Consider the following 22,616-nt stretch of genomic DNA (forward strand, 5'->3'; position numbering starts at 1 on the left):
ATTTCTGATGACTCGGGGGAAAGAAACTCGTTTCACGCAACAGTTTCAAGTGAAAACACAAAACCTTCTCTGTGTTTTGGGTGTAATTTTACCCTGGAGCCGCTGAAAACATCCAGTTACTGTCGTTATTTTGCACAAAGACATAATTATGTGTTGTCATCACGAAGGGAATCTATCTTTGGATGCTTTAGGAAACAGTCATTAAAGTTTTGGCCTTTAAAACAAACACTATCTATGTGATTGAAGTCTATTTTTAGATCTTGTTCAGTTCCTGTAACTTCATCACGTTGAACAAGCAGCCGCATGTTCCTGACGCTTCCTGTAACACATTTGCGTTTGACTCATAAACCATGAAATATAAACCTGCAGCAGTAAAGACCTGAACTTTGACCCGAAGAGGGTTAAACTTCCTCCCACGCCAGGGTGTGAGGGCTGAAGCGTCTGTGACACCGGCTGCAGAGATTCCTCCAGCGGCCGTGAATCAAACCGAGTCACGGCGGGGGTTTTCCTCACACGCCTCATGTAAAACAGGAATTATCCAGCTTTCACGTTTTCACAGGTGTTCGGCATTTTGGAAGCTTTTATTGTAGTTATATAATCATAAAAATAAATGAATAACACTACATTTTTGGGAAATCATAGCTAATAAAACCTTCAACCTGGAGGAATTCTTAACTGCAACCATTATTGCCTTTTGAAATAATAATCTTAATAAGTGTTACAAAAAAGAAGAGTAAAATATATTTTAATCAGAGAATAAACAGTAGATCTGCACCAGGCTGGTAAAACATCAACTTCCTTATTTTGTTGTCCTGATGCAACCCCTCTCTTTAGTCAAAACAAAACCCAACCAGGTCGCATTTTTCCGCTCTTTCTTAAACCACAGCTTATTCTTAATGGAAGTTTCCACAATAACACAACACATACTCTGTATCGTATTTGAAAATACTTTAAGATACCATAATGTTTTTTTCCTTCTTTCTTTATTTTGAATTGAAAAGCATATTTCCCATTGTGGAGAAAAGAGACACAAGCAGTAAACATTGAGATAACAAAAAGAAAAAAAATACAAATAATATATAATGAAGAGAAATGCTCTCTGTAAACACCTCAGTCATTTTTTTGTTTTGTGCCTGGGAAATCTATTTTTGTGATTTAAATACCAAAAAAAAAAAAGATTTTTCTTCGGAGAATTTACACCTATAAACGTCGTATTTAAAATAAACAAAAATTTGATAGACCGAAAAAAGGCATATTGAAACTGTTGTTGTTTATATCAATCTATCTATTGATGTCTGTTGTTTAGTTACGTCTGTCTACAGTTTTTCCGGTTATTTCCGTGCGTAATGCGTCAGACGTTGACGCGATGGCGTCACCACGCTCATGTATTTAAACGCTCCCGGAGGCGACCGTCGGTTTCGAATGCGGAAAAACTTTGAGGGAGGCGGTCGTCTGTTTTAATCTTATTTATTTAAATCTACATTTATCGACTTTCTTCACGCTTTGAACTGTAAGTATCTTCTTTTCTCTCTTTACATATCACAAACGGTGAAGTTTGTCAGCGAGTGTTTGTGTGTCGCTCACAGTTTAGACTTTACTGAACGACTTTATTCGGACTTTTAAAAACCGAAAAAATAAACATTTAAACGCAGATTTAGCTCCACACAGCCGCAGCTTTCTAACTTTACAGCGCAAAAGTTGGTTTCAGATCGACAGATTACAGAAGTAAGCTTCATGTTGTAGTTGAACGAGGAAACAAATTTTTTTTGAAAAGGTTGAATTCGACTTTTTATATTAGGAGATATTCTTGTCAGGGACAAGAGGGATCAAACTTTGCATGACTGCGGTTGAACTCTCCCTTTTAACGGATTAAAAGCAAAAGTTTTACTGAGGTCAGTATATTGTGAAACTGTCTTGCAAAACGTCAACACTTGAGATTTAAGACTGTATAAGGGGAAGTTTAAACTATAAACTTTTAAACTCATAAACCCCACATACCGTTACTGTTACCTAGCTTTTCAGGACTAAAAAGTTGCTTCTTAATGTTTCACAGGTGACATATGTTTGACTGTAACAACAAGGCTGAAGTTGGCTTCCGTTTTGGAATTTCAGGGAAAACTATTTTCAATTTTGGAGCTGCCGTTTATCCGTTCACTGAATTACGTACAAGGGAGGAAAAAAGAAGTTTAGAACAACTTTAGAAACTTTACAATGAGCTTGTCCAGACATGAGAAGTCTGGGTCTACCGGTTTTCAGTGTGGACCTGATCCAAAGCGGTCTAGATTTTCAGTGTGGGTTGTCTGGCAGCGTTTTTATCTCGGTTAAAATGTTAATATGGTTTTACATTAACACGTAGAACAGAGATCGAAAATAAAGCCGCTCTACATGTCACATTATTTCCCCCCTTAGCTTTTCCCTTAAATATCGACGCGGAAGCTAACTTCAGCCTCGCCACTGTAACATTGAAAAAGAAGAAAAAAAAACCCTTCAACACTTTGAACAAAGGTAGGGTAATTTGCAAACCTTTACACACATTAAACCTCACACAGCTCCAGTTTTGTGACTTTTTTATAGCACAAGTTTACAGTGAATCTTTTTAAAAATCTATTTCAGGCGATAATAAATAGTGAAAAATAGATTAAAAAAGATTTAAATGTAAGATATGTTAAAAAAAAAAAAAAAGTCCATTGCTGGTTTAGAGAGCAGAAATAAGAAACCTGAGAGGACGTGAGCAAATAAATAAAAGTACATTTTAATCCAGCTTTGAGGCTTCGAACAGATTCATGTATTTAATTTTTCTGAACTCTGGAAGCGTTTCATATCCGAAAACTGAATTTCTTGTTTTGGTTTGAGAAAGCAGTTCTACTGTCTGATCTCAGTGGATGTTTGTGACTTTCCCGTCTGGACAGTGGATGATGGCGAACGGGCACGTGGAGATCCACGACGTGCTCTCCAACGGCGCCGGCCCGGGCGGAGCTTCAGACCCCGAGTCTCCGTCAGAGGCGGGCAGCATGGAGGGCTCGGTGGAGTTCAGGCTGCTGATGGCGTACGCCACCAGGCGGCGCCCTGTCGGAGAACCCGAGCCCCCGTCGAAGAGCGGCGGTGAAACGACGGGGAACGGCGACGCAAACGGCTCCGCTCAGACGGAAGAGAAGACGACAGTCAATAAGAAGAAGAAGAAGAAGAAGGGATGGAAGCGTCTGCCGAGCGTCCTCAGATGTGTCAAACCTCAAACTGAAGAGGCAGACGAGCAGCGGCGGCGGCATCCGGCGCCGGTGGCGACAAATCACTTGGTCCATGACCGGAGTTTAACTCCTGAAGCTCCTGAAGGACGACAGCGAAGTCTGGAAGCTCCTGAAGCTCCAGCAGCAGGTGAGGACAAACACGCCACCCGTCACTAGATTTAACCATCTGCACTCTCTAACTCACCAAACATCCTCAGTCTGGAATCAGAGTGGGGAAGAAAACCCTCCGTGTTCAGGGAGAACATGCAAACTGCACACAAAGTTGGTAATAATGGCGACAGCAGACACAGATGAGCCTAGCACAGGATCAAGTCCATGTTTGACTTCTTCTAAATTAAGAATGATTGGTGTCATTTCCAGTGTTTGCTGTGTTCAAACTTCATCCCCACCTAAAAAAACAAATCTGCCTCCATCCTGAGAAAACATGGAGATGAGATAACGCTAAGTAAACATTTACTTCAATTCCAGATCAATGTTTTAAACGAAGTCGCCTGAACTTGTCGTGATTGCAGTTTTATGCTGTGGTTCAGTGGGGAGAGCAGTCGTCTCACAATCGGGAGGTTGTTAGTTCGATTCCTGCCTCCCCCTGTCTGCATGTCTACGTGTCCTTGGGCAAGACACTGAACTTTTAGTTTAACAGTGACGGGGCGTTTCCCAAAAATTAACCTTCAGTGTTTGAAATTTGTTTGAATGAGAATAAATATGAAAATACTTTTAAAAGAGAAAGACGGTGGTCGTCCTTTAGTCAGTTCAGTTGTTTCAGCAGGCGTCCATCGGCAGCATTTTCTACCAGCTTTTATCTGGCAGGTTTAGGCTGTTTCATTGATTTGGTTACAATAATTGTGAGTATTTTCCAGAACTTTCACTTAAGTGAATATTTGACCCAACAACTTTCACTTGTATTGGAGTAATATTTGAAAAGGAGAATCATTACTTTCACTCTGACCTCTCTGTCCACCGCTGGTTATCAGTGACGCTCTGATGAGTAAAACGTTTGAATCAAAGTTTAAATTTTTCTGAAATGAATCTAAAAACTCAAATGTTTTGGATTTACATCCAGCAGATTTAAACCTTCTTCAATGTTTTTATGAAACAATGAATTTAAATGGTTTTAGTGAGTTTCTATTGGGGTTGCGGAGGCTCACTGCTGCCCCCTGCTGCACAAACCAGGCATTGCTTCAACTCCAAACTCCACTTTTCTGTTTAGATGTTGAAACTTCGGTGTAATCTGACACTAAAATCCACTTCTTCTCCTTTATAGCTGAAATGTTGAAGTTCAGCTGCAGGTTTCTCCACTCTGTTCCACCTGAACCTGCAGTCGACTCACTCTGTTGAATTTAATATCTGATTTAAATGTCTGTTTTTAAAGCATGTTTCCAAAATTAACGTAAAATAAAATACTATTTTGAATAAATAAATGTTGATAAAAATACTTTAATTTTCTGGTTAATTGAATTGTATCCTGAGATTAAAGCTCCTGAAGGCATCGTGAGGCGTTCACTGGCACCGCGAGGAGCTTCCTGTTTCTTCCCTCTCCTGAGCTTTCCGTGCGTCTCTTCCAGATGAGGAGCAGGACGTCGACCGGTTGGGGGCGGTGGCGAGCCGGCTGACGGCGCTCGCTGACGAAATCCCGTTCGTTCCTCCTGACATCGAGTCGGACGCTCCGGAAGGTAGAGAGAGACGCTGCAGCCTTACCCGTTTTTAAATTAGAATAACTATTCAGAACTGTGCTGTTCGCCTCTGCTCTCGCTGCCGACAGGAAGTCACTCCCGGGAGGTGGAGGTGATGATCGGCCTGCTGCTCAGGGAGGCTGGAGACCGACTGAACGAGAAGGTGGGCGGAGCTTCGGCGTCCAGCTGGTCGTCGGCAGGAGACGGTTTGAACTGAAGCCTCTGGTTTTTGCTCCCTCAGGAGCTGAGAGACAAGAACATCGCCGCCGAGCTCTTCTGGAACTACGGCTTCTTCAGGTCGCTGCTGAACGCCGTGCTGAGCCGCATGGGCCTGAGGAGCGCCGACCCCGACGCCCCCGGGCCGCAGGCCTCGCCCAAAACCCAGATCGCCGTCGCCTGCGAGGTGAATGTGGCCTTGAGTGCGCTCAGACACACAGCGGCTCCAGGTAACAGAGCGATAAGCGTGTTCTCTGTGTCGTCAGATCACCACCCGTCTGTCAGTCATCGACACGCTGCCCACGAGCCGCCTGCTGGACCACGGAGCGCGATACCTGCAGGACTTCTACTCGCCGTGGGCGCAGCAGCAGGGCGGATATGTACGAGAAAATCTGTCTCCCAGCCATCCAGTCAGTCGTCGGATCTCCCAGATCCACCTGAACTCTTTGATTCTTCCTGCAGGAGGAGGCGTTCAAGGAGGACGAGGATGACGAGGTGCACTGAGACGCGTCTGGATCCACAGCGCCCCCTGCAGGATGCACCTGGACCCTGAAGCTCCAGGACCCTCAATCTTGACTCAGGACAATTTTTTTTCTTTCACACTTATGCAAAGTAAACTGCAGCTCGTCTCTTCTGCGCGTTGAGAAACAAACGTCTCAACCTGCGACATCTGAAGTCTTGAACTGGACTCTGGGTCATCTCTGATCACGCTCAGCAGCACCTGCACTTTATCAGATGTGTTTTAGCCCAAAGTTGCTGCGATACGCTGTGATCATTTTGAGATCTGAGCTCGGTTTGACCAGGAAGGAGGGGGAACGTTCCTGTGTTGGGGGGGGAGCTCATGATTTCACTGAGGAAGAATGTACAACAGAGGCTCGACTTCAAGTTCAGAAAAGAGGGAAGTTGGTGCTGTGAGCAGAAAACTGAGGACAGAGACGGCTGTGAAAGAAATATGCCTCCTTGGTGATTTATACAGTTAAAATGAGAATTTTTTGTCACAAATACTTTTTACTCTTTTTCACTATATAGATAGATATGTAGATTTAATGAAATTTTGCTGGAGGGGAAAAAGAGAAATAGCAGAGAAAAGGATCGAGGAGGAAACGGTTTCCTCAGTTTGTTTTTGTGAAGTTAGGAGATTCGCTGATGTGTGTTCTCGTCTGCCGGACGTCATTTCACTGATAAACGTTCCCTTTTCCAATCCGTCATCAGTTTACCCTCTGAGACTCATGGATCCCAAACATCACTTTATTAAAGATCCTTCATCTGAACGTTGATAGAAATACACGACTCTGAACAGAAAATACCAAAACAAAAATATACAAAAACCATGAAAAGAGAGTGTTCCTGCTGGTTCATCCGAGGGCCCAGTGATCGGACTGCGAGGCGTTGAGGAGCACCGACTCGCTGCTCTCCCCTTCTTCGTGCTGAAACACACACAGCACACATGAGGAGGAAGCAGGGAATGGTGTGTGTGCGCGTGTGTGTGCGCGTGCCTCACCTTGGTGGCGATGGCCCTCAGCTTCCCCAGCAGCGACGGTTTCTGCGTGTACACCACGTCGTCCTCGGCCTCCTCGCCCTCGTTCAGAGCGCAGCTGTCCGCAGCTGGAAGCTCGCCGTCCTTGTTGGCGGACATGACCAGACGGGAGTATTTATACTCCAGCCTGAACAGAGAGACGCTTCAGTCAGAGCCGACGGAACAAGTGGTAACGCTACCGCAAGACCTTTTTTTTTTTTGTGAAAATTGGTGAAATGTTCTTTCCTAAACTTCAAAAGTGTGGTTAGGGACTGTGAGTGAAAGTTGGAGGACAGAGAAGGGACTCCAACCAGTGATCTCCTACATCAGAAACCACTGCTCGACCAAGGGAGCAATGGCAACAACACAAGTTCACTGCACAACTGCTATGAGGCCATCAATCTGTGAAAATTGGAAAAAAAAAGAAAACAATCTTAATTTCAATTTTAAGAGTGGTCAAGCCATGGTGAGACAACTGGTCGTGAAGATTGGCAAAAAGATTTTCTTTCTAATTTTGACTTTGAAAAAGTGGCAAGGCTACAGTAAGACCATTTTTCATGAAAATTGGCAAAATACTTTTTTTCTTAATTTTGACTTGCAAAAAAGGGATAAGGCTACAGCAAAACCATTTTCATGAAAATTTGCAAAAAAAAATCTACATTTGACTTGAAAAAGTGGTAAGGCTAATGTAAGACCATTTTTATGATAATTATAAAAAAAAAAAAGTTTCTTAATTTTGAGTACAAAAAAAGGGGTAAGACCATTTTTCATGAAATTTAGCGAAATATCTTTTTACTTAAAGGTGTAATACAACATTTTGATTTCCGGGTGGATCACCTAAATAATTGGTGGGTCTGTTTGTCAATCATTCTGACGAGCTGCTTTCATAAGGCGGTTCTCCGTGCTTGCGCCCAATCAGCTTCTCCCTTTTGCGCATGTGCATTCAGAGTGTTTATGTAGCCGGTGAGCTTCTGAGCTCGTACTTACCGATGGCGAATCTGACATAATGTAACTGTTTCGGGAAAAAAAAGCTTTATTTATGAGCGAGGCGGATCGCAGAAACTGTAAACAGAGCCGTGCACGCCGGAGAAGAGGAGATCGCGCTCGTACACTTCCGCGTTTTCTGGGAGAAGCAGGAGAGCCGGGCGGATGATCTGGCGCATGCGCGTTGTTCAAGAAGTGAGTAACAGACGTGGGGCTTCGTCTTTTCGAGAAAATGTTGTATTATACCTTTAATTTTGACTTTAAAAAAGTGGTAAGGCTATGGCAAGACCATTTTGATGAAAATTGGCCCAAAGAATTTTTTTTTTAACTTAATTTTGAGTGTAAAAAAGTGGTAAGGCTATAGAAAGACCATTTTTATGAAAATTTGCAAAAAAAAAAATCTTAATTTTGACTAAAAAAGTGATAAGGCAAAATTGGCAAAAAAAAATGTTTACTTAATTTTGAGTGTAAGAAAGTGGTAAGGTTATGGCAAGACAATTTTTCATGAAGTTTGGCAAAATATTGTTTTGCTTAATGTCAACTCCTCAAGTCTGCTTGGGGACCATCCGCGAGTGTAAATTGAATAAAGGAGATGAGAGTTGAAACAGTGATCTTACACACCAAAGACCACTGCTCTACCAAGTAAGCCACGGACACAACACCATTCTACTGCAAAAGTGTTACAAAACCATCAATGAGTGAAAATTGGAAAAGAAAAAATGGACGATTTCTGCTCAATTTTGATTTAAAAAGAAGGGCCAAAATGTAGTCAGACATTTGTTTGTGAAAATTTGCTAAAGTTTTTTCTTAATTTTGACTTTAAAAAAGTGGCAAGGCTATGGCAAGACCATTTTCATGAAAATTTCCCAAAAAAAAAAAAATCTTAATTTTGACTAAAAAAGTGGTAAGGTAAGACAATTTTCATGAAAATTTGCAAAAAAAACCAAAAATCTTAATTTTGACTGTAAAAAAGTGGTAAGGTGACAGTAAGATCATTTTTCATGCAATTTAGCAAATTATTTTTTTTCCTTAACTTTGACTTGAAAAAGGGGTAAGGCTATAGTGAGACCATTTTTATGAAAATTGGCAAAAAAAAAAAAAAAAAAAAAAAAATCTCAATTTTGACATTAAAAAAATGGTAAGGCTATAGCAAGACAATTTCCATGAAAATTTGCAAAAAAAAAAAAAAAAAAAATCTTAATTTTGACTAAAAAAGTGGTAAGGCTATAGTAACACCATTTTTATGAAAAATTGGCAAAAAAAATGTTTTACTTAATTTTGAGTGTAAAAAAGTACAGCTATAGCTATAGTAAGACCATTTTCATGAAAATTTGCAAAAAAAAAAAAAAATTTCTTCTTCTTGTTTTGCTTAATGTCAACTCCTCAATTGTGCTTGGGGACCATCCGCGAGTGTAAATTGAATAAAGGAGATGAGAGTTGAACAAGTGATCTTACACACCAGAGACCACTGCTCTACCAAGTAAGCCACGGACACAACACCATTCTACTGCAAAAGTGTTACAAAACCATCAATGAGTGAAAATTGGAAAAGAAAAAACAAGACAATTTCTGCTGAATTTTGATTTAAAAAGAAGGGCCAAAATGCAGTTACACATTTTTTTGTGAAAATTTGCAAAAAGAAAATTTTCTCAATTTTGACAATAAAAAAATGGTAAGGTTATAGCAAGACAATTTCCATGAAAATTTCCAAAAAAAAATCTTAATTTTGACTAAAAAAGTGGTAAGGCAAAATTGGAAATTTTTTTTTTTACTTAATTTTGAGTGTAAAACAGTGGTAAGGCTACAGTAAGACCATTTTTATGATTATTGGAAAAAAAAAACTTTTTTCTTCATTTTGACTTTTAAAAGTGGTAAGGCTATAGTAAGACCATTTTCATGAAAATTTGCAAAAAACCAAAAATCTTAATTTTGACTGTAAAAAAGTGGTAAGGTGACAGTAAGATCATTTTTCATGAAATTTAGCAAATTATTTTTTTCCTTAACTTTGACTTGAAAAAGGGGTAAGGCTATAGTGAGACCATTTTTATTAAAATTGGCAAAAAAAAAAAAAAATTTCTCAATTTTGACATTAAAAAAATGGTAAGGCTATAGCAAGACAATTTCCATGAAAATTTGCAAAAAAAAAAAAATTCTTAATTTTGACTAAAAAAGTGGTAAGGCCATTTTTATGAAAAATTGGCAAAAAAAAATGTTTTACTTAATTTTGAGTGTAAAAAAGTGGTAAGGATATAGTAAGACCATTTTCATGAAAATTTGCACAAAAAAAATCTTAATTTTGACTAAAAAAAAGTGGAAAGGCAAGACCATTTTTCATGAAAATTGGCAAAATATTGTTTTGCTTAATGTCAACTCCTCAAGTCTGCTTGGGGACCATCCGCGAGTGTAAAATGAATAAAGGAGATGAGAGTTGAACAAGTGATCTAACACACCAAAGACCACTGCTCTACCAAGTAAGCCACGCACACAACACCACTCTACTGCAAAAGTGTGACAAGGCCGTCAATGAGTGAAAACTGGAGAAGAAAAAACAAGACAATTTCTGCTGAATTTTGATTTAAAAAGAAGGGCCAAAATGCAGTTAGACATGTTTTTGTGAAAATTTGCTAAATGTTTTTTCTTAATTTTGACTTGATTAAAGTGGTAAGACCATTTTTATGAAAACTGGCAAAAAAAAAAATTGTTTCTTAATTTTGAGTGTCAAAAAGTGGTAAGGCTAGTAAGACCATTTTTCATTAAAATTGGCAAAATATTTTTTTATTAATTTTGAATTTAAAAAACTGGTAAGGATATAATAAGATCATCTTTAGTGAAAAAAGCCAAAAAAAAAACTTTTATTCTTAGTTTTGACTTTAAAAACACCTTTTTTAGTGAAATTTTTTTTTCTTAATTCTGACTTTAAAAAAGTGGTAAGGCCATTTACTGAGGTCAGACACACCTGGATTAATCAGTTCATCCCATCATGAAACACAGGAAATAAAGTTGCTGTCTGAACTTCAGAGACTAATGGAGCTGTGCATAAAGCCCATTACAAGCTTTTACATTAAACGTTACTTCTGCCTGGTTGACAAACGCGGCATCACTTCAATTAGACTGTTTCCTGACCTCTTGTTCTTCTTCCAGAAGTAGCAGGTGAGAGAGACAAGCAGCGCGGCCATGAAGGCTCCGCCCCCGACGCCGACCTTCAGCCACAGGGCCACGTCCTGGCAGGGGGCGGAGCTCCGAGGCGGCAGCGACACGCCTTTGGTGCACAGCTTGGGCTCGTTCCAGACGTACAGCGTCTCCTGAGGAGGCGGCGAAGGTTCCCATCAGCACCCTGTGTGTATTCACCTCCTTGTGTGTGTGTGTTTGTGTGTGTATGGGAAAGTGTGTGTTACCTGAACGCCTCCTCTGCACGCTCCCTCGATGCGGTGGAAGTCACCCGGGGTGCAGCGTGGACAGGCGCTGGAGCTCTGCCACAGGAAGTGGAAGGAGCAGCCGTCACACGTTCCTGCAGAGCAGAGGCTACTCACACACACGCATGCAAGCACACACACAAATTCAGAATGACTCACTGTACCACCTGGTGGTAACAACTGCAACTGCAGGAGTAGTGACTGAAGTCAGGATGGGAATCGAACCTGGGTACGGAGAGCTCTCCCCGCTCAGATTTCTGCGGGTTACACCGAACGGTGATGACTGAACTTCGACCCTGCTCGCAGGACGCCGTCGGCTGAGCGGACCTGCATGGAAACGGGACAGTTTCACTTCTTTCAACACACGGAGAGTGAGCGGAGGCTCAGCCAATCAGAACAAATATATCCACCGGCATCGATATTTCCTCTCCTGTATCGATATCTGAACTACACAGTGTCAATAAGAGCAATCTAAATAATTACAGACCTGCCAGCCTCGACAAAAATGTTTGAGTACCACTTGTATTGTATGTCATTTTTTCCTGGTTTTTAAAAAATGGTTCAGAAAAAAAGAAATCATTTTTAAAATAGCAGGCGTAGTGTGTGTGTGTGTGTGTGTGTGTGTGTGTGTGTGTGTGTGTGTGTGTGCACGTACACAGAGAGATCAGAGTTTTACAAAAAGGAAAATAAAAACATTTTTCTGATCTAAACTATCTAATCTTCAATGTATCTTGTTCTTTCTTTCCAAAAAAATAACAGCGCCACCAGCAGTCAACAGCGGTAAAAAAACAAACAAAAAACAACCCAAAACAACCCAAAAAAAAATGTAGCCAGAGAGAGAAAAATGTGTTCTATTTTGTAGCCAAAATTCCACTCTGGGAGCCAAAATGTAAATCCTCCATTTCAGCCCATTTTAATAACTCCTGCATGAGATTTAGAAGGTTTTTATTAACTTCTATGCATCAGGACAGGTCTCTGTATTCTAACATGTTGCAGCTACCTGGTGTTTAGTGTTCAGTATAGCGAACAGCAGCTCTGTGCCATCAAACGCCTCACCGTTTGATCACCATCAGGAGCTACGATCAGATCATTGAACCATTATCAGGACATTGCATCTGTTTTCCCCTCACTCTGTGGCTCCTTCATGCTTTTAAAGAAAGTGCAACTATTTCTCAGGATACATAAACCAAAGGAATCAAACAATAAATGTAAAAGCCAACAGCAGCCGCGGCACCGGCAGAGCAGCAGTTTGGAGACGAGAAAAAAGACATGCTTATTTTTACTGATACAGCATGATGTTAATTTATTATTAATTTGACATTTTTTCCCACAGACCTCCTAGCTATGGCTCGCTGACTCCTAGGGGCCCGGGGACCCCAGTTTGAGAACTGCTGCTGTAAACATGCTGTTGCTGTGCAAATCTTTTTCTCGTGCTGTACTTTAATAAGAACAAAAAAACGAATAAAATCATTTCTCAGCCTTCGTTAGCAGTTTGCGAGGTTTTGCCTGATAACTCTGAAAATCGTAATCCGTTTAAAAGAATTCATAGACCATTTAGAGAAGAGACAGAGAAAAAAAGTTGCGCAGATTCACATGACAAGATCTGCAACATGCAGGAAAAGTGACCACAAGACATGAAGCCAGATGACACTAATCAACCTGTCAAACGAGAAGCTTTTCCTAAAGGCAAAAACCTGGACGAGTCATAATTTTCTCCTCCTAAATTAAGATAAAACAGATGTTTTAAGATTTGGTCCCAAAATACCTGAGAGAAAAATGATCTAAACAAATAGTGACCCTGGCTGGTGTCACTTTAACCCCCAATAACACTGTGAGGGACCGGGGAGGTCTGTGAAAGATGGACATTCATGAAACTTTCAGTAGTAAAAATAATGACATTTCTGACACTCCACCAAATCGATTTCAGATTTTTCATGCCGATGAGCGGCGGCGCTCTGTCCGCCTCTACCTGTAGAAGAAGTTGATGTCGGGGACGTCCTCGCTGCTCTCGGGGAACAGGTCCGGCTGAGCGTTCAGTCCGTTCAGGACGGTGTCGACGGTCGCTCCTGAAGCACAGAGAGCCGGTTATTGATCCAGGCCGACGGGCACGGAGACCCACCACCGTTGTACCGATGAACGTGTCGGCCAGGCCGAAGGACTGCGAGGAGACGGCCGTCCGGAAGCCGCGGCGGTCGGCCGGGATGACGGTGGCCTGGCAGATGAAACTCTCCACCGAGTTGACGAACGGAGCCGCGTCGCTCTGCTCGTCTCGGCCCGACACGTCGGTCACGTTGTCGGTGCAGACCGCCGCTCTGCGGCCCTGAGGCGGACGGGAAACCGCAGGAGCGGCGTGAGGAACAGAACGAGGGTCCGGCGGTGGCGGCGGCGGCGGTGGCGGCGGCGGTGGCGGCGGCGGCGGCGGCGCTGCGGCCCGAAGCTCACCTGGTGGCCACACAGGCTCACGTTGAAGACATGGAGGTACTTGGTGCCTTTGGAGGTGAAGCTCGGCGCGATGGTCAGCGAGGCCACGTCGCTCATGGGGCTGAGGTCGAAGGTCAGCGTGCGGTTGTTCTCCATGTGGGTGAAGGTGCAGTCGCTATAGCAACGGGAGTGTTCCTGGAAAACAGTCGTCAAGGAAAAACTTTTAAGCGGCGAGTAAGGACTTCATTGCATTAATTGAGTTAATTCAGCTTTTGTTTGTAGAAACGTGTTTAAAGGAAAAACAGGTCTGAAGGTTCACTGCTGGAGTCCGAGCTCTGCGTCAGTCGAGCCGTTTCAGTGACTCAGATCGCCATCTGGTGGTCAATCCCAGTACAACAGGAATGAAGCGGCTCGTTAAGTCCAAGAAAGTTTCTGATTTTCATCAGAAAAATTGAAAGAACTCCAAACTTGTCATGTCTCATTCTCTCTTATGACTCCAACATGAACACTAAATGTCCTGAGCGGTAGCAGGGTGCTTTGTTTTGCGCCTCCACCTTGTTGCTGATGCTTCCCGGTCCGCAGGCGACGCAGGCGTCCCGTCCGTAGGTGTGCCTCCCGGCCAGGTGGGTGTTGGGGGGGCACTCCCGGCAGCGGTTGGTCTCCCTGTCGATGTAGAAGCCGGCGGGGCAGGGCACGCAGGACGAGCCGGGCCGCTGCGAGTTCTGCGGCACCAGCGCACACGCCCGGCACACCGAGGCCAGACCGTCCAGCGCGTTGGTCACGCTGATGGAGTAGATCTTCACCGTGTCGCCGACGTACCGACGCACCTGCAAAACACGAGAGGAAAACACTCACGTTCAGCTTCCCCAACAGCTGTCAGTCTGTCCAAGAAACAGATCCATCCCACACCGGTCTGAAAACAAACCAAGAACGAAGCGCTTCCCCTCGAAACGTTGCCATGTGGCCCCGTGTTTTAAGGACTGACAGTCGGGAGAGTCGACTCACGTCCAGAGCGTGGCTGGTCCTCTGGAAGGCCCAGGTGAAGGTGACCGAGGCGTTTCTGCTCATGCTGTGCGTGTACGCCTGCTTCTCCTTGCTGCCCTGCCACGACTCCACCACCGTGGTGCTCTTCCTGTTGGCGTCCTGCAGGGGGCATCCCTGAGAGAGACGGAAAGTAAAGAGGCTGTCACCGCCCAAACTCTTCCCGCTGCAACCGGGAATCAAACCGCGGCCCCCTAGACGGCCAATAATGTTTCATTTTTTTAAATAAATATTGCATCTGAATTTACACAAAAAAGGCAACTGCTGAACAGTAAACACTAATAAATAAACAAGCTAACCATCTGAAAGAAATCGAACAAAAACCAAAATAAATGTGAAATCCAAAACTGCGTCAACCTTTCTCCAAAGAAACAAAGATCCGTGCACGCACCATCATGAAGTAGAGCTCGCAGTCGGCCGAGCAGATGGTCTCAAACACGAACGTGATGTGTCCGAACTCGCTGCCGGTCATCCCCGAAAGAGACGCTGGAACTCTGAGACACACACACAGGTTCAGGATTCACACGCAGAAGACGCATCTCCCACTGAACCAAATAGATTTCTCCAAAAGGTCGTCGCAAATCGACACACACACTCACTTAAACCCGGGAACGTGGAGGCTGAGGATGAGATAGTCGTTATCGGAGCTTCCTGCTCCGCTGCGGATGTGATCTCCTGCCACCTCCCATCCTGGTCAACACACAGGTCAAGACTGGACTTCAATTCAGTTAAAAGGCAGTTAACTAGATGACTAGTTAGTTATCTGGTTACAACAAATATATATCTAAACTATAACTCACTCTTTTTTGAGTTGTTTGGCTGGTGTGACTTCTAAATACCACCTGTGCCCACTAGATGTCACTGTATGACAACAGAAAGCTGCTACAGCTCCACAGAAAAGGCTCCGTTACTACCGTATTTAACTGATAGAGCAAGAAGAATGTCTCTAGAAAGAAACAAACAATAGAATTTAAAACAAACAAAAAAAAAAAACACCATCTAAAAGTTAACCAGCAGTCTCAAAAGGATTTGTTTAGTTTGAAATTACTTGTTGATATATTAGTTCTGGAGCAACAAAAACGACAAAGAAAACGGTACTATTTATGTCAGTTTGGTTGGTTCTTGTGCGGCAGCAGCTGGTTTGAGGGGAGTGAGCTGTAATCACTTCTGTCACATTCAACTCACCGTTCATGCCGTCACACTTGGAATTTCCCACATTGAAACAGGAGGTCTTCATGTTGGGCGGCAGCACGTTCCACCACTTGTACTCGTAACCCAACACCGGCTCTGTACCTGCGGGACACTCCACACACGCTGCCAACAGAGAGGATCTCATCAGCGTCACATACTGGAAGCCTCAGCTTCAGAGGCTGAGGAGTCTGATCAGACCAGACTCACCGGTGGTGCCGTCGGAGTGTGTCCCCGGCGGGCAGGGCAGGCAGGTGGAGTCGTTGCTGTTGTAGTACCCAGGGTTGCAGGGGGGGCAGGGCTCCCTCCGCCCTGTGGCGGGCAGCTCCACCGCCCCCGTCATGTTCTCCACACAGATCTTTGGCTCCACCCAGCGGTACAGAACCTGAGTCTGGAAGGAAGCACGGCGAACCCACGTTTCTCTTCTGATCAATAAACAGCATCGTCAATCAAAGGAATCAGAATGAGCCTGAAGAGAGACAGTGAGTGTGTGTATGTGAGAGTGTGTGTCGCAGTGACCTTCCCCTCGCTGTCGCAGGCCGTGTGGATCTGGAAGTAATCCTCCTCTGAGCACGGCGGCCTCAGTTTACACTCTGCCCATCCTTCATCTGAGGGAGAAATAAATAAGAAATAAAAAAAAAGAAACTTTAATTCAACATTCAGACTAAAAACATCTGACGAAGAAAAACTTGTCAGTTTTTACTACAAGATTCACAGTATATAGAGGTTTATTTATCTGGTGATGTGATTTCTATTCAGAAAAGACTTTATGTATGAAAATACACAGTGAATACCACCCTCCACCAGCAGGTGTCACTGTATGACAGCAGAAAGCTGCGACAGAAAAAACTCCAATTCTACAGGATGTAACTCACAGAACAAGAAATAAAATAAAGACATAATTTAAAATAAAAATCAAGCACAATAAACTGGAGATCACTGAGGAACTCGGGGGGAAAAAAAAAAATCAGTGTTCGTGTTGGTTTTCCGTGCTGTGCGTACGGGAGTAGTGGTGCTCTGGACAGGCCGTGCAGGACGACGTCCCCTTCATGGAGAAGGTGTTGCTGGGACACGGCTGGCAGGACGAGGAGCCGGCAGCCGGACTGAACCAGCCGGGGCGGCAGGGAAAACACTCCGAGGTGTAGGCCACGCCTGGACACACACACACACACACACACACGATGGATCGGTGAAGCAGGAATGGGGAGCAGGTTGATCACTGCAGCACCGTGAACGCGGATCTGTTCTACCTTCTATCTGGATGGTTTTCAGCAGCACAGGTTTGACCATCTTCCCTCCAACCAGGATCCCCGTGGTTCTCCAGTACAAGATGTTGGTTCCAGACTTCAAGTTCACCTGAAACACACACACACACACGTTTTTTTTTTTTTTTTTGGTTTCACATAAAGAAAGACGTTTTAAATGTTTCTATGTGCATGTGGAGACAATCACAGCAGGTTTCGCTGACAAGTACTGAAACAAACACTGAAAAGAAAAAAAAAATCACACACACGGCTGACGGAAAGGTGAAGTTACAACCCTGCACACCCCCCCTCCGTCCCACTCACCGTGTGTGTGTCCCACTCTCCGTTGTTGGTGATTTTAATCCACTTCTGATCGTCGGTCTGGGCCATTTCCTGACACTGCTCGTTCTGGACCTGCACACACGTCAACATGAGGCCGTCTGCTCCTCACACACTCAGTGCACGGGAAGTGTGTGTGAGGTCTGTTGCCGTTGCTCACGTAGAACTCGAAGAAGATGTTGCTGTCGGGGTACTGGTAGGTGAAGGAGACGGAGCCCTGTTTCTCCAGGTGGACAGCGTACACCAGAGACACCGTGCACTCGTCTCGGTTCGACTCCAGATACACGCCCTGCGGCGTCCACGACGAGCTGCAACAGCGACAACATGCATGAGTTCAGCCACGCTGTAATGCATCCTGGAGCTGCTGGTTCGATTCCCTCTTTTTGGATGTGATCATTTTAAAGTTTTAACCAGAGTTCATTGAAAGGTTCTGATTTGTTCTGGTCTTTCTTGACTTTGGCGACTCGTGTTCCAGAAGTTTCTTCCTACCGATCCGTTGTAGCGTCAGCAGCGTCCGCGTTACCTGTTACAGGCCTGGACGTCCTCTCCGTTCGGCCCCAGGTCCAGGAAGCTGGCCAGGCTGGTGAAGCCGGCAGGGACGGCGTCCCATTGGTCAAAGCGGAGGCCGCTGCCCAGCGAGTACGAGCCGGCCGCGCACGGCGTGCACTGCTGCGTGGACATCTCCAGGAACATCCCGGCCGGACAGGAGAAGGCTGCGGCGGAGACACAGGGGCGTTACCGCGGTGACGGCGGAGGACGGGGGAGCTCGGCGGCGGCGCTCTGCACTCACAGCAGTCTGTTCCCCGGGTCGGAGGGGGGAGGTCCGAACACGAGCCCGGGTTCACCGGGATCGCCACCCGCCATCGAGACCCCGTGCTGTCACACTCTGTGTACTGGTAGTAGTAATCCCCCTGTGCGCACACACACACACACACACACACACACACACACACACACACACACACACACACACACACACACACACACACACACACACACACTGAATTTATAACTCTAAGATGGAAATCAGCATGGAACAGAAAAATGCCAAAAACCAACATTTTTAATTATTCAACTGCAGATGTTGGTGACTGTCTGCGAGCAGAGTGTCTAACCTGGAGGCTAAAGGATAAATAAAGGGCTCTGAACGTCACACTGAGCGAATCACACAAAGGACAGCGTGGGGTCTGTGTCCTGGGCCAAAGTGGAGGCTGACCCCGGTCGCCACGGCAACCCAGCGGCGAGCCACTAATGGCCCATTAAGAGCCGGTCGTCTGTACAGTCGCATCTTTCAGGGACGGCTGGTTTGTGACATGATGGACGTCAGAGGGACTGAATCCATTAAAACAATAAATGACCCAGAGCGACTCCTGATCAGCAACTTCAACCCCACAGAGACACACACACACACACATCTAGAGCTTATTATTAGATTTAAAGTGTTATGCGTGTGTTTCGGTGTTCTCAGTTTCAATTTCAAACATGTTTCAGGTAAATCTATTTGTTCTCAGGTCTGCTATGATGGATAATTGAGACGCATCCATCATTTGTTGCAGCGGTCGGATCAAACTGCTGCAGCAGCAGCAGCTTTGTGATTTTAACGTCGCTCTGTTTGACGGCGAGCGCTCGTCTGGCTCGTCTCCATCTCCTCCCCCGACGCTGCTGTCCGACCGGACAGCAGAGACGTCTCAGTCGCAGCTAATTACGGCGAAGCAATCAATCAGGGACGGCCGGGGATGCGCGCGCCAGATAAGCTCAATGAAATGAGCTGTTCAGAGTGAAACACTGGATTAATATGTAACCGGCCACTGCATGGACAAACACCAGGGAGGAGGAGGATGTGAGGTGACGCTGATAAGGGGGGGGGGGGACAGACTCCTGTGCTACTCTGGTCTCCAGGGTTACTCGCAGTGGTTGCCATGGAGACGGATGAGAGGGGATAAAACTCAACAGGCCCGTCCTGTGAGTCAGGAAACAGTGAAGAGGGACATTTTATGAGCCAGAGGAGACTGATGTAAGCCAGTCTACCACCTCAACCACAATTCAGAGGGGATTTGGCTTTAAATATTATAAATATGATTTAAAAATGTTTTTGTTCTGTGTCTGAAGCTGCCTTCAGGTCATCTGCACACATTGACTGCAATGTCAGGGCTGCAACATTTCATCTTAAAGGCTGCAGTTAGTGAATATGGTGGAAATAAAAAAAAATCTCTCCTTAATGTGATTAAATTACTTTTTTGTGTGGAATTCTATTGAATATGCCTCCTCATGTATAACCTGCACTTCGATACATTGCTAAAATCCAGTTCTAATTCCATTCTTCATATATATTTTTAATAAATTTTGAAAAAATCTTTTACAATTCTTTTCTTATTGTGCCACCACGAACCTTTCCACTTTAAAATCTGCTCATCTGTGACAGTTCCAACAACTGCTTTAAAGCCACGCTGTAAGTTGTTGTGTTGCATTAGACAACAGGACCCCGATCTAACTTAATTCATGAGAACTAGTCCCAGTGGATTAGCAGTTCTTTGGTACAGAGTGGACAACGTTTCAATGATTTTACAGGGCGAAAACAAAGAGCTGGTGATAAAAATCTGAAGCTGTTTCTGTCCCAAATTAATATTTGGGAATTAAAACGTAAACAAACTACTTTGGAATATTAAAAAAATTGTGAAATAATCTAGAAATATATTTTTTTTAAAAAAACTATTGTTGCAGCATAAAAACATTTGTATAATAATCAATATAAATGTGGAATATTGTCAATTTTTCTGCAGTATCCCTGATAAACATATTTGTTCAAAACTACACAAAATATAAAGGAAATTGTGGCTAATATTAGTCATATGTGTAATTCAAATAATAATTAGTTCTATAGACTTTTTTAAAGATTAAAAATAGGATAACAACAAGGATAATATCAGATATAATAGCATTTATACATGAGCTAAGTGCTAACTGGCTAACAGTTTCCTAAGCCAAGTAGCAGAAAGTATTGTCTTTTTTTATTTTATTAGAATACTTCGTTAGGTCCTTAAGACAACAATGTGTAGATAGTAAAGTCATTGAGTATTTTCTGATGGAAGCGAAGCCAGCATTTGGAATGTGAGGGTGTGGATGTGTGATGCAGTGCCCGGTCCTCTCTCCTCCTCAGCGGGTAATCCTGACGGAGCTGGCCGGCAGAGGCTGCTCAAAGGCGGGAGGGGGGCCGCAGGACCAGCGTCAGATAAGCATCGTGTTTACAGTCAATACTATAGTATTAAATCCATTAAAAAAAAAAAAAAAATCATTCACAGTGCGGAAAAATAACGGAGCTGCTGTGTTGTATTTGAGCGTTTATGGAGCATGTATGGCCATTTTTGTTGTGAACATCATTGTTATTCTCTTTAGAATAAACGGGAAGACGCGGCATTCTCGTACAAAAAAAAAAAAAAAGAAAAAGAAGAATAAACATTCGCTCTGCCGTGTTATTATAACATAAGAGTAAATGGTGATAAATGCCTGTCTCACCTCCCCGCACGGCCGCAAGTCTCCGTCCGCCGCTGTGGCTGTGTGCGCGGTGAGGACGAGGAGAAGACAGCGGGGGAACCAGCAGCTCCACGCCGGCCCCCACATCCTCAGCTCGGATCACAAACTGCCGGCTGCCCGCCACCCGGAGCGTCTAACATGGAACAGGCCGAGCGGAGCGCGACGGAGCGGAGTCCCGGGCATTGATGCACCTGCTGCCCGTGTGTGTGCGTCTGTCTCCCCCCCTCCGGCTGCTCCGATCCCCCTCCTCCCTCCCTGTCAGCGTCAAGAGGGCAGCATGCACACTTCCGGTCCAGATTTTACAACAGAAACGCCAAGAACTTATTGCCATTAATAGTCTATAATAATAATAAAAAAAGCGTAAATCGGCGAACACATTTTAAATGTCCGGCGCTGTGTACGTGTTACGGATTAGCTGGTTGTCATGTTAACTTGTGATCGACTTTTTTAGCGTCCGTCGTTTATGCAGCAGGTTTTCAAAATAAGACTCGCCAGAGGTACAGCACTTCGTAATTTTATTGTAAATGCTGTAAACGCAACTGAACTGAATTAGCCAGGTTAGCTGTCAGATTTTAGCATCTGCTGTTGTGAACAGTAAAGGGACGCTGGAGGAAGTCGGTCAGTAGTTAACAGGGAAACCAGTTAAACCGAAACACCGGCAGAGCCACCGACGTTTTAGATACACATTCATACTCAGACAGACACATTGTTTTTAAATGGAATAATATCATGATGCTTTTGATTAAACGTGGGGAATATAGTGTTGGGGGAATGTTTATGGACATCGGGAGTTCGTATTGGGGACTGGAGTTTCTTGGAAGTTTTGGTGTCAGAATGTGCTGCTTCACGTTTCTGTGGCGTAATGAACAAAACATGTGTTACCTCTTCTGGCTACATTTCAATATCGTCCTGGATGTGTAACGCGATGCCCACTACTCGTTGTCTCACATACACCCTGTACTTACTCTAAACCTCAGTTTAACACTTCTGCTCAACTCACCTGAAGCACATCCTCTCCCAGACTGCGGTAGTAACGCGGAAGCGCGCGCGACCATTTAAACTGTGATGTCATTGGGGCAGTCCATTATTGTAGGGGTGTGCTTTTTATATATACATTTTGCCTTATATAATGTGAGCTACTGCATAGTAAAAATATATATTTATATTTCAGATATAATCTTTTTGCTCTTCAGTTACTTTTTCATTGATTGGTGAATGTTGATATAGTTTGTTTCAAACTCCCCTTGGCTTTTGGGAAGTGACTTTTGCTACAGCCTAAATTGGCTCGGTCTTGTTGGGGATGCAGGAGCTGTGAGGCTGGAAGCCAATGCTTGGTATAACAACAACAATAACGATAAAAACTACAAAAATAATAAACAATTCCAAAGTGCCACACTATCCTACTATACGATCCCTCACAAAAAGGTGTAGATTTCTGTCTTACAAATTGTGTCAGAGAAATTAAATGACATGTGCTGTGGTCTACTGACGAGAAAAGGTAAAGATAACTGAACAAAATCATTATTTCATTAATTACAGATGATAAAAGATGATACAACCATCCGATTTAGCACCATCGAGCATTAAATGCTCCTATATCATTGTTGTTTAGAAATGGTGATATACATGGGTCACATGGTGTAATAGTGACTCGCTTCTTTATATTTGATCATACTGAAAGGTAACAGCAGCTACAGCTGAATGATGTATTTATTTAGTTAAAGAAAACCACACTGGGCTTTTCTAGTACTTTCAGCCTGTCTTTCCAATAGGCAACACAGGAGGTTACTAAGGGAGGCACTAGATCA

The 22,616-nt window shown here is 43.9% G+C and overlaps 2 protein-coding genes across 3 annotated transcripts; one reads left to right on the forward strand and one right to left on the reverse strand.

Moving 5' to 3' along the window:
• Positions 1 to 1,417: 1,417 nt before the first annotated feature.
• LOC115404522 (apoptosis facilitator Bcl-2-like protein 14) lies at positions 1,418 to 7,071 on the forward strand. The gene is made up of 7 exons (XM_030113881.1): positions 1,418 to 1,510; positions 2,910 to 3,372; positions 4,808 to 4,915; positions 5,005 to 5,078; positions 5,157 to 5,318; positions 5,398 to 5,511; positions 5,594 to 7,071. Exons 2-7 carry the CDS (start codon positions 2,913 to 2,915, stop codon positions 5,633 to 5,635), a joined length of 960 nt encoding a protein of 319 aa, XP_029969741.1. The 5' UTR covers positions 1,418 to 1,510; positions 2,910 to 2,912; the 3' UTR covers positions 5,636 to 7,071.
• On the reverse strand, positions 6,409 to 20,989 carry LOC115404491 (UPF0577 protein KIAA1324-like). 2 transcript variants are annotated; one of them, XM_030113836.1, is made up of 22 exons: positions 20,791 to 20,989; positions 18,068 to 18,188; positions 17,801 to 17,990; positions 17,438 to 17,585; positions 17,263 to 17,352; positions 16,945 to 17,050; positions 16,697 to 16,846; positions 16,214 to 16,302; positions 15,905 to 16,085; positions 15,692 to 15,820; positions 15,106 to 15,196; positions 14,898 to 15,000; positions 14,471 to 14,608; positions 14,020 to 14,292; positions 13,487 to 13,660; positions 13,175 to 13,364; positions 13,014 to 13,110; positions 11,270 to 11,371; positions 11,027 to 11,153; positions 10,755 to 10,933; positions 6,633 to 6,795; positions 6,409 to 6,558 (listed from the first exon to the last, which is right to left on the reverse strand). In XM_030113836.1, exons 1-22 carry the CDS (start codon positions 20,893 to 20,895, stop codon positions 6,487 to 6,489), a joined length of 3,018 nt encoding a protein of 1,005 aa, XP_029969696.1. In that variant the 5' UTR covers positions 20,896 to 20,989; the 3' UTR covers positions 6,409 to 6,486. The 2 variants fall into 2 exon arrangements, with proteins under 2 accessions (XP_029969696.1, XP_029969695.1); XM_030113835.1 differs by having other exon boundaries at positions 14,471 to 14,623.
• Positions 20,990 to 22,616: the final 1,627 nt, after the last annotated feature.

The sequence above is a fragment of the Salarias fasciatus genome, chromosome 17, assembly GCF_902148845.1.
Source record: "Salarias fasciatus chromosome 17, fSalaFa1.1, whole genome shotgun sequence".
Classification (NCBI taxonomy): domain Eukaryota; kingdom Metazoa; phylum Chordata; class Actinopteri; order Blenniiformes; family Blenniidae; genus Salarias; species Salarias fasciatus.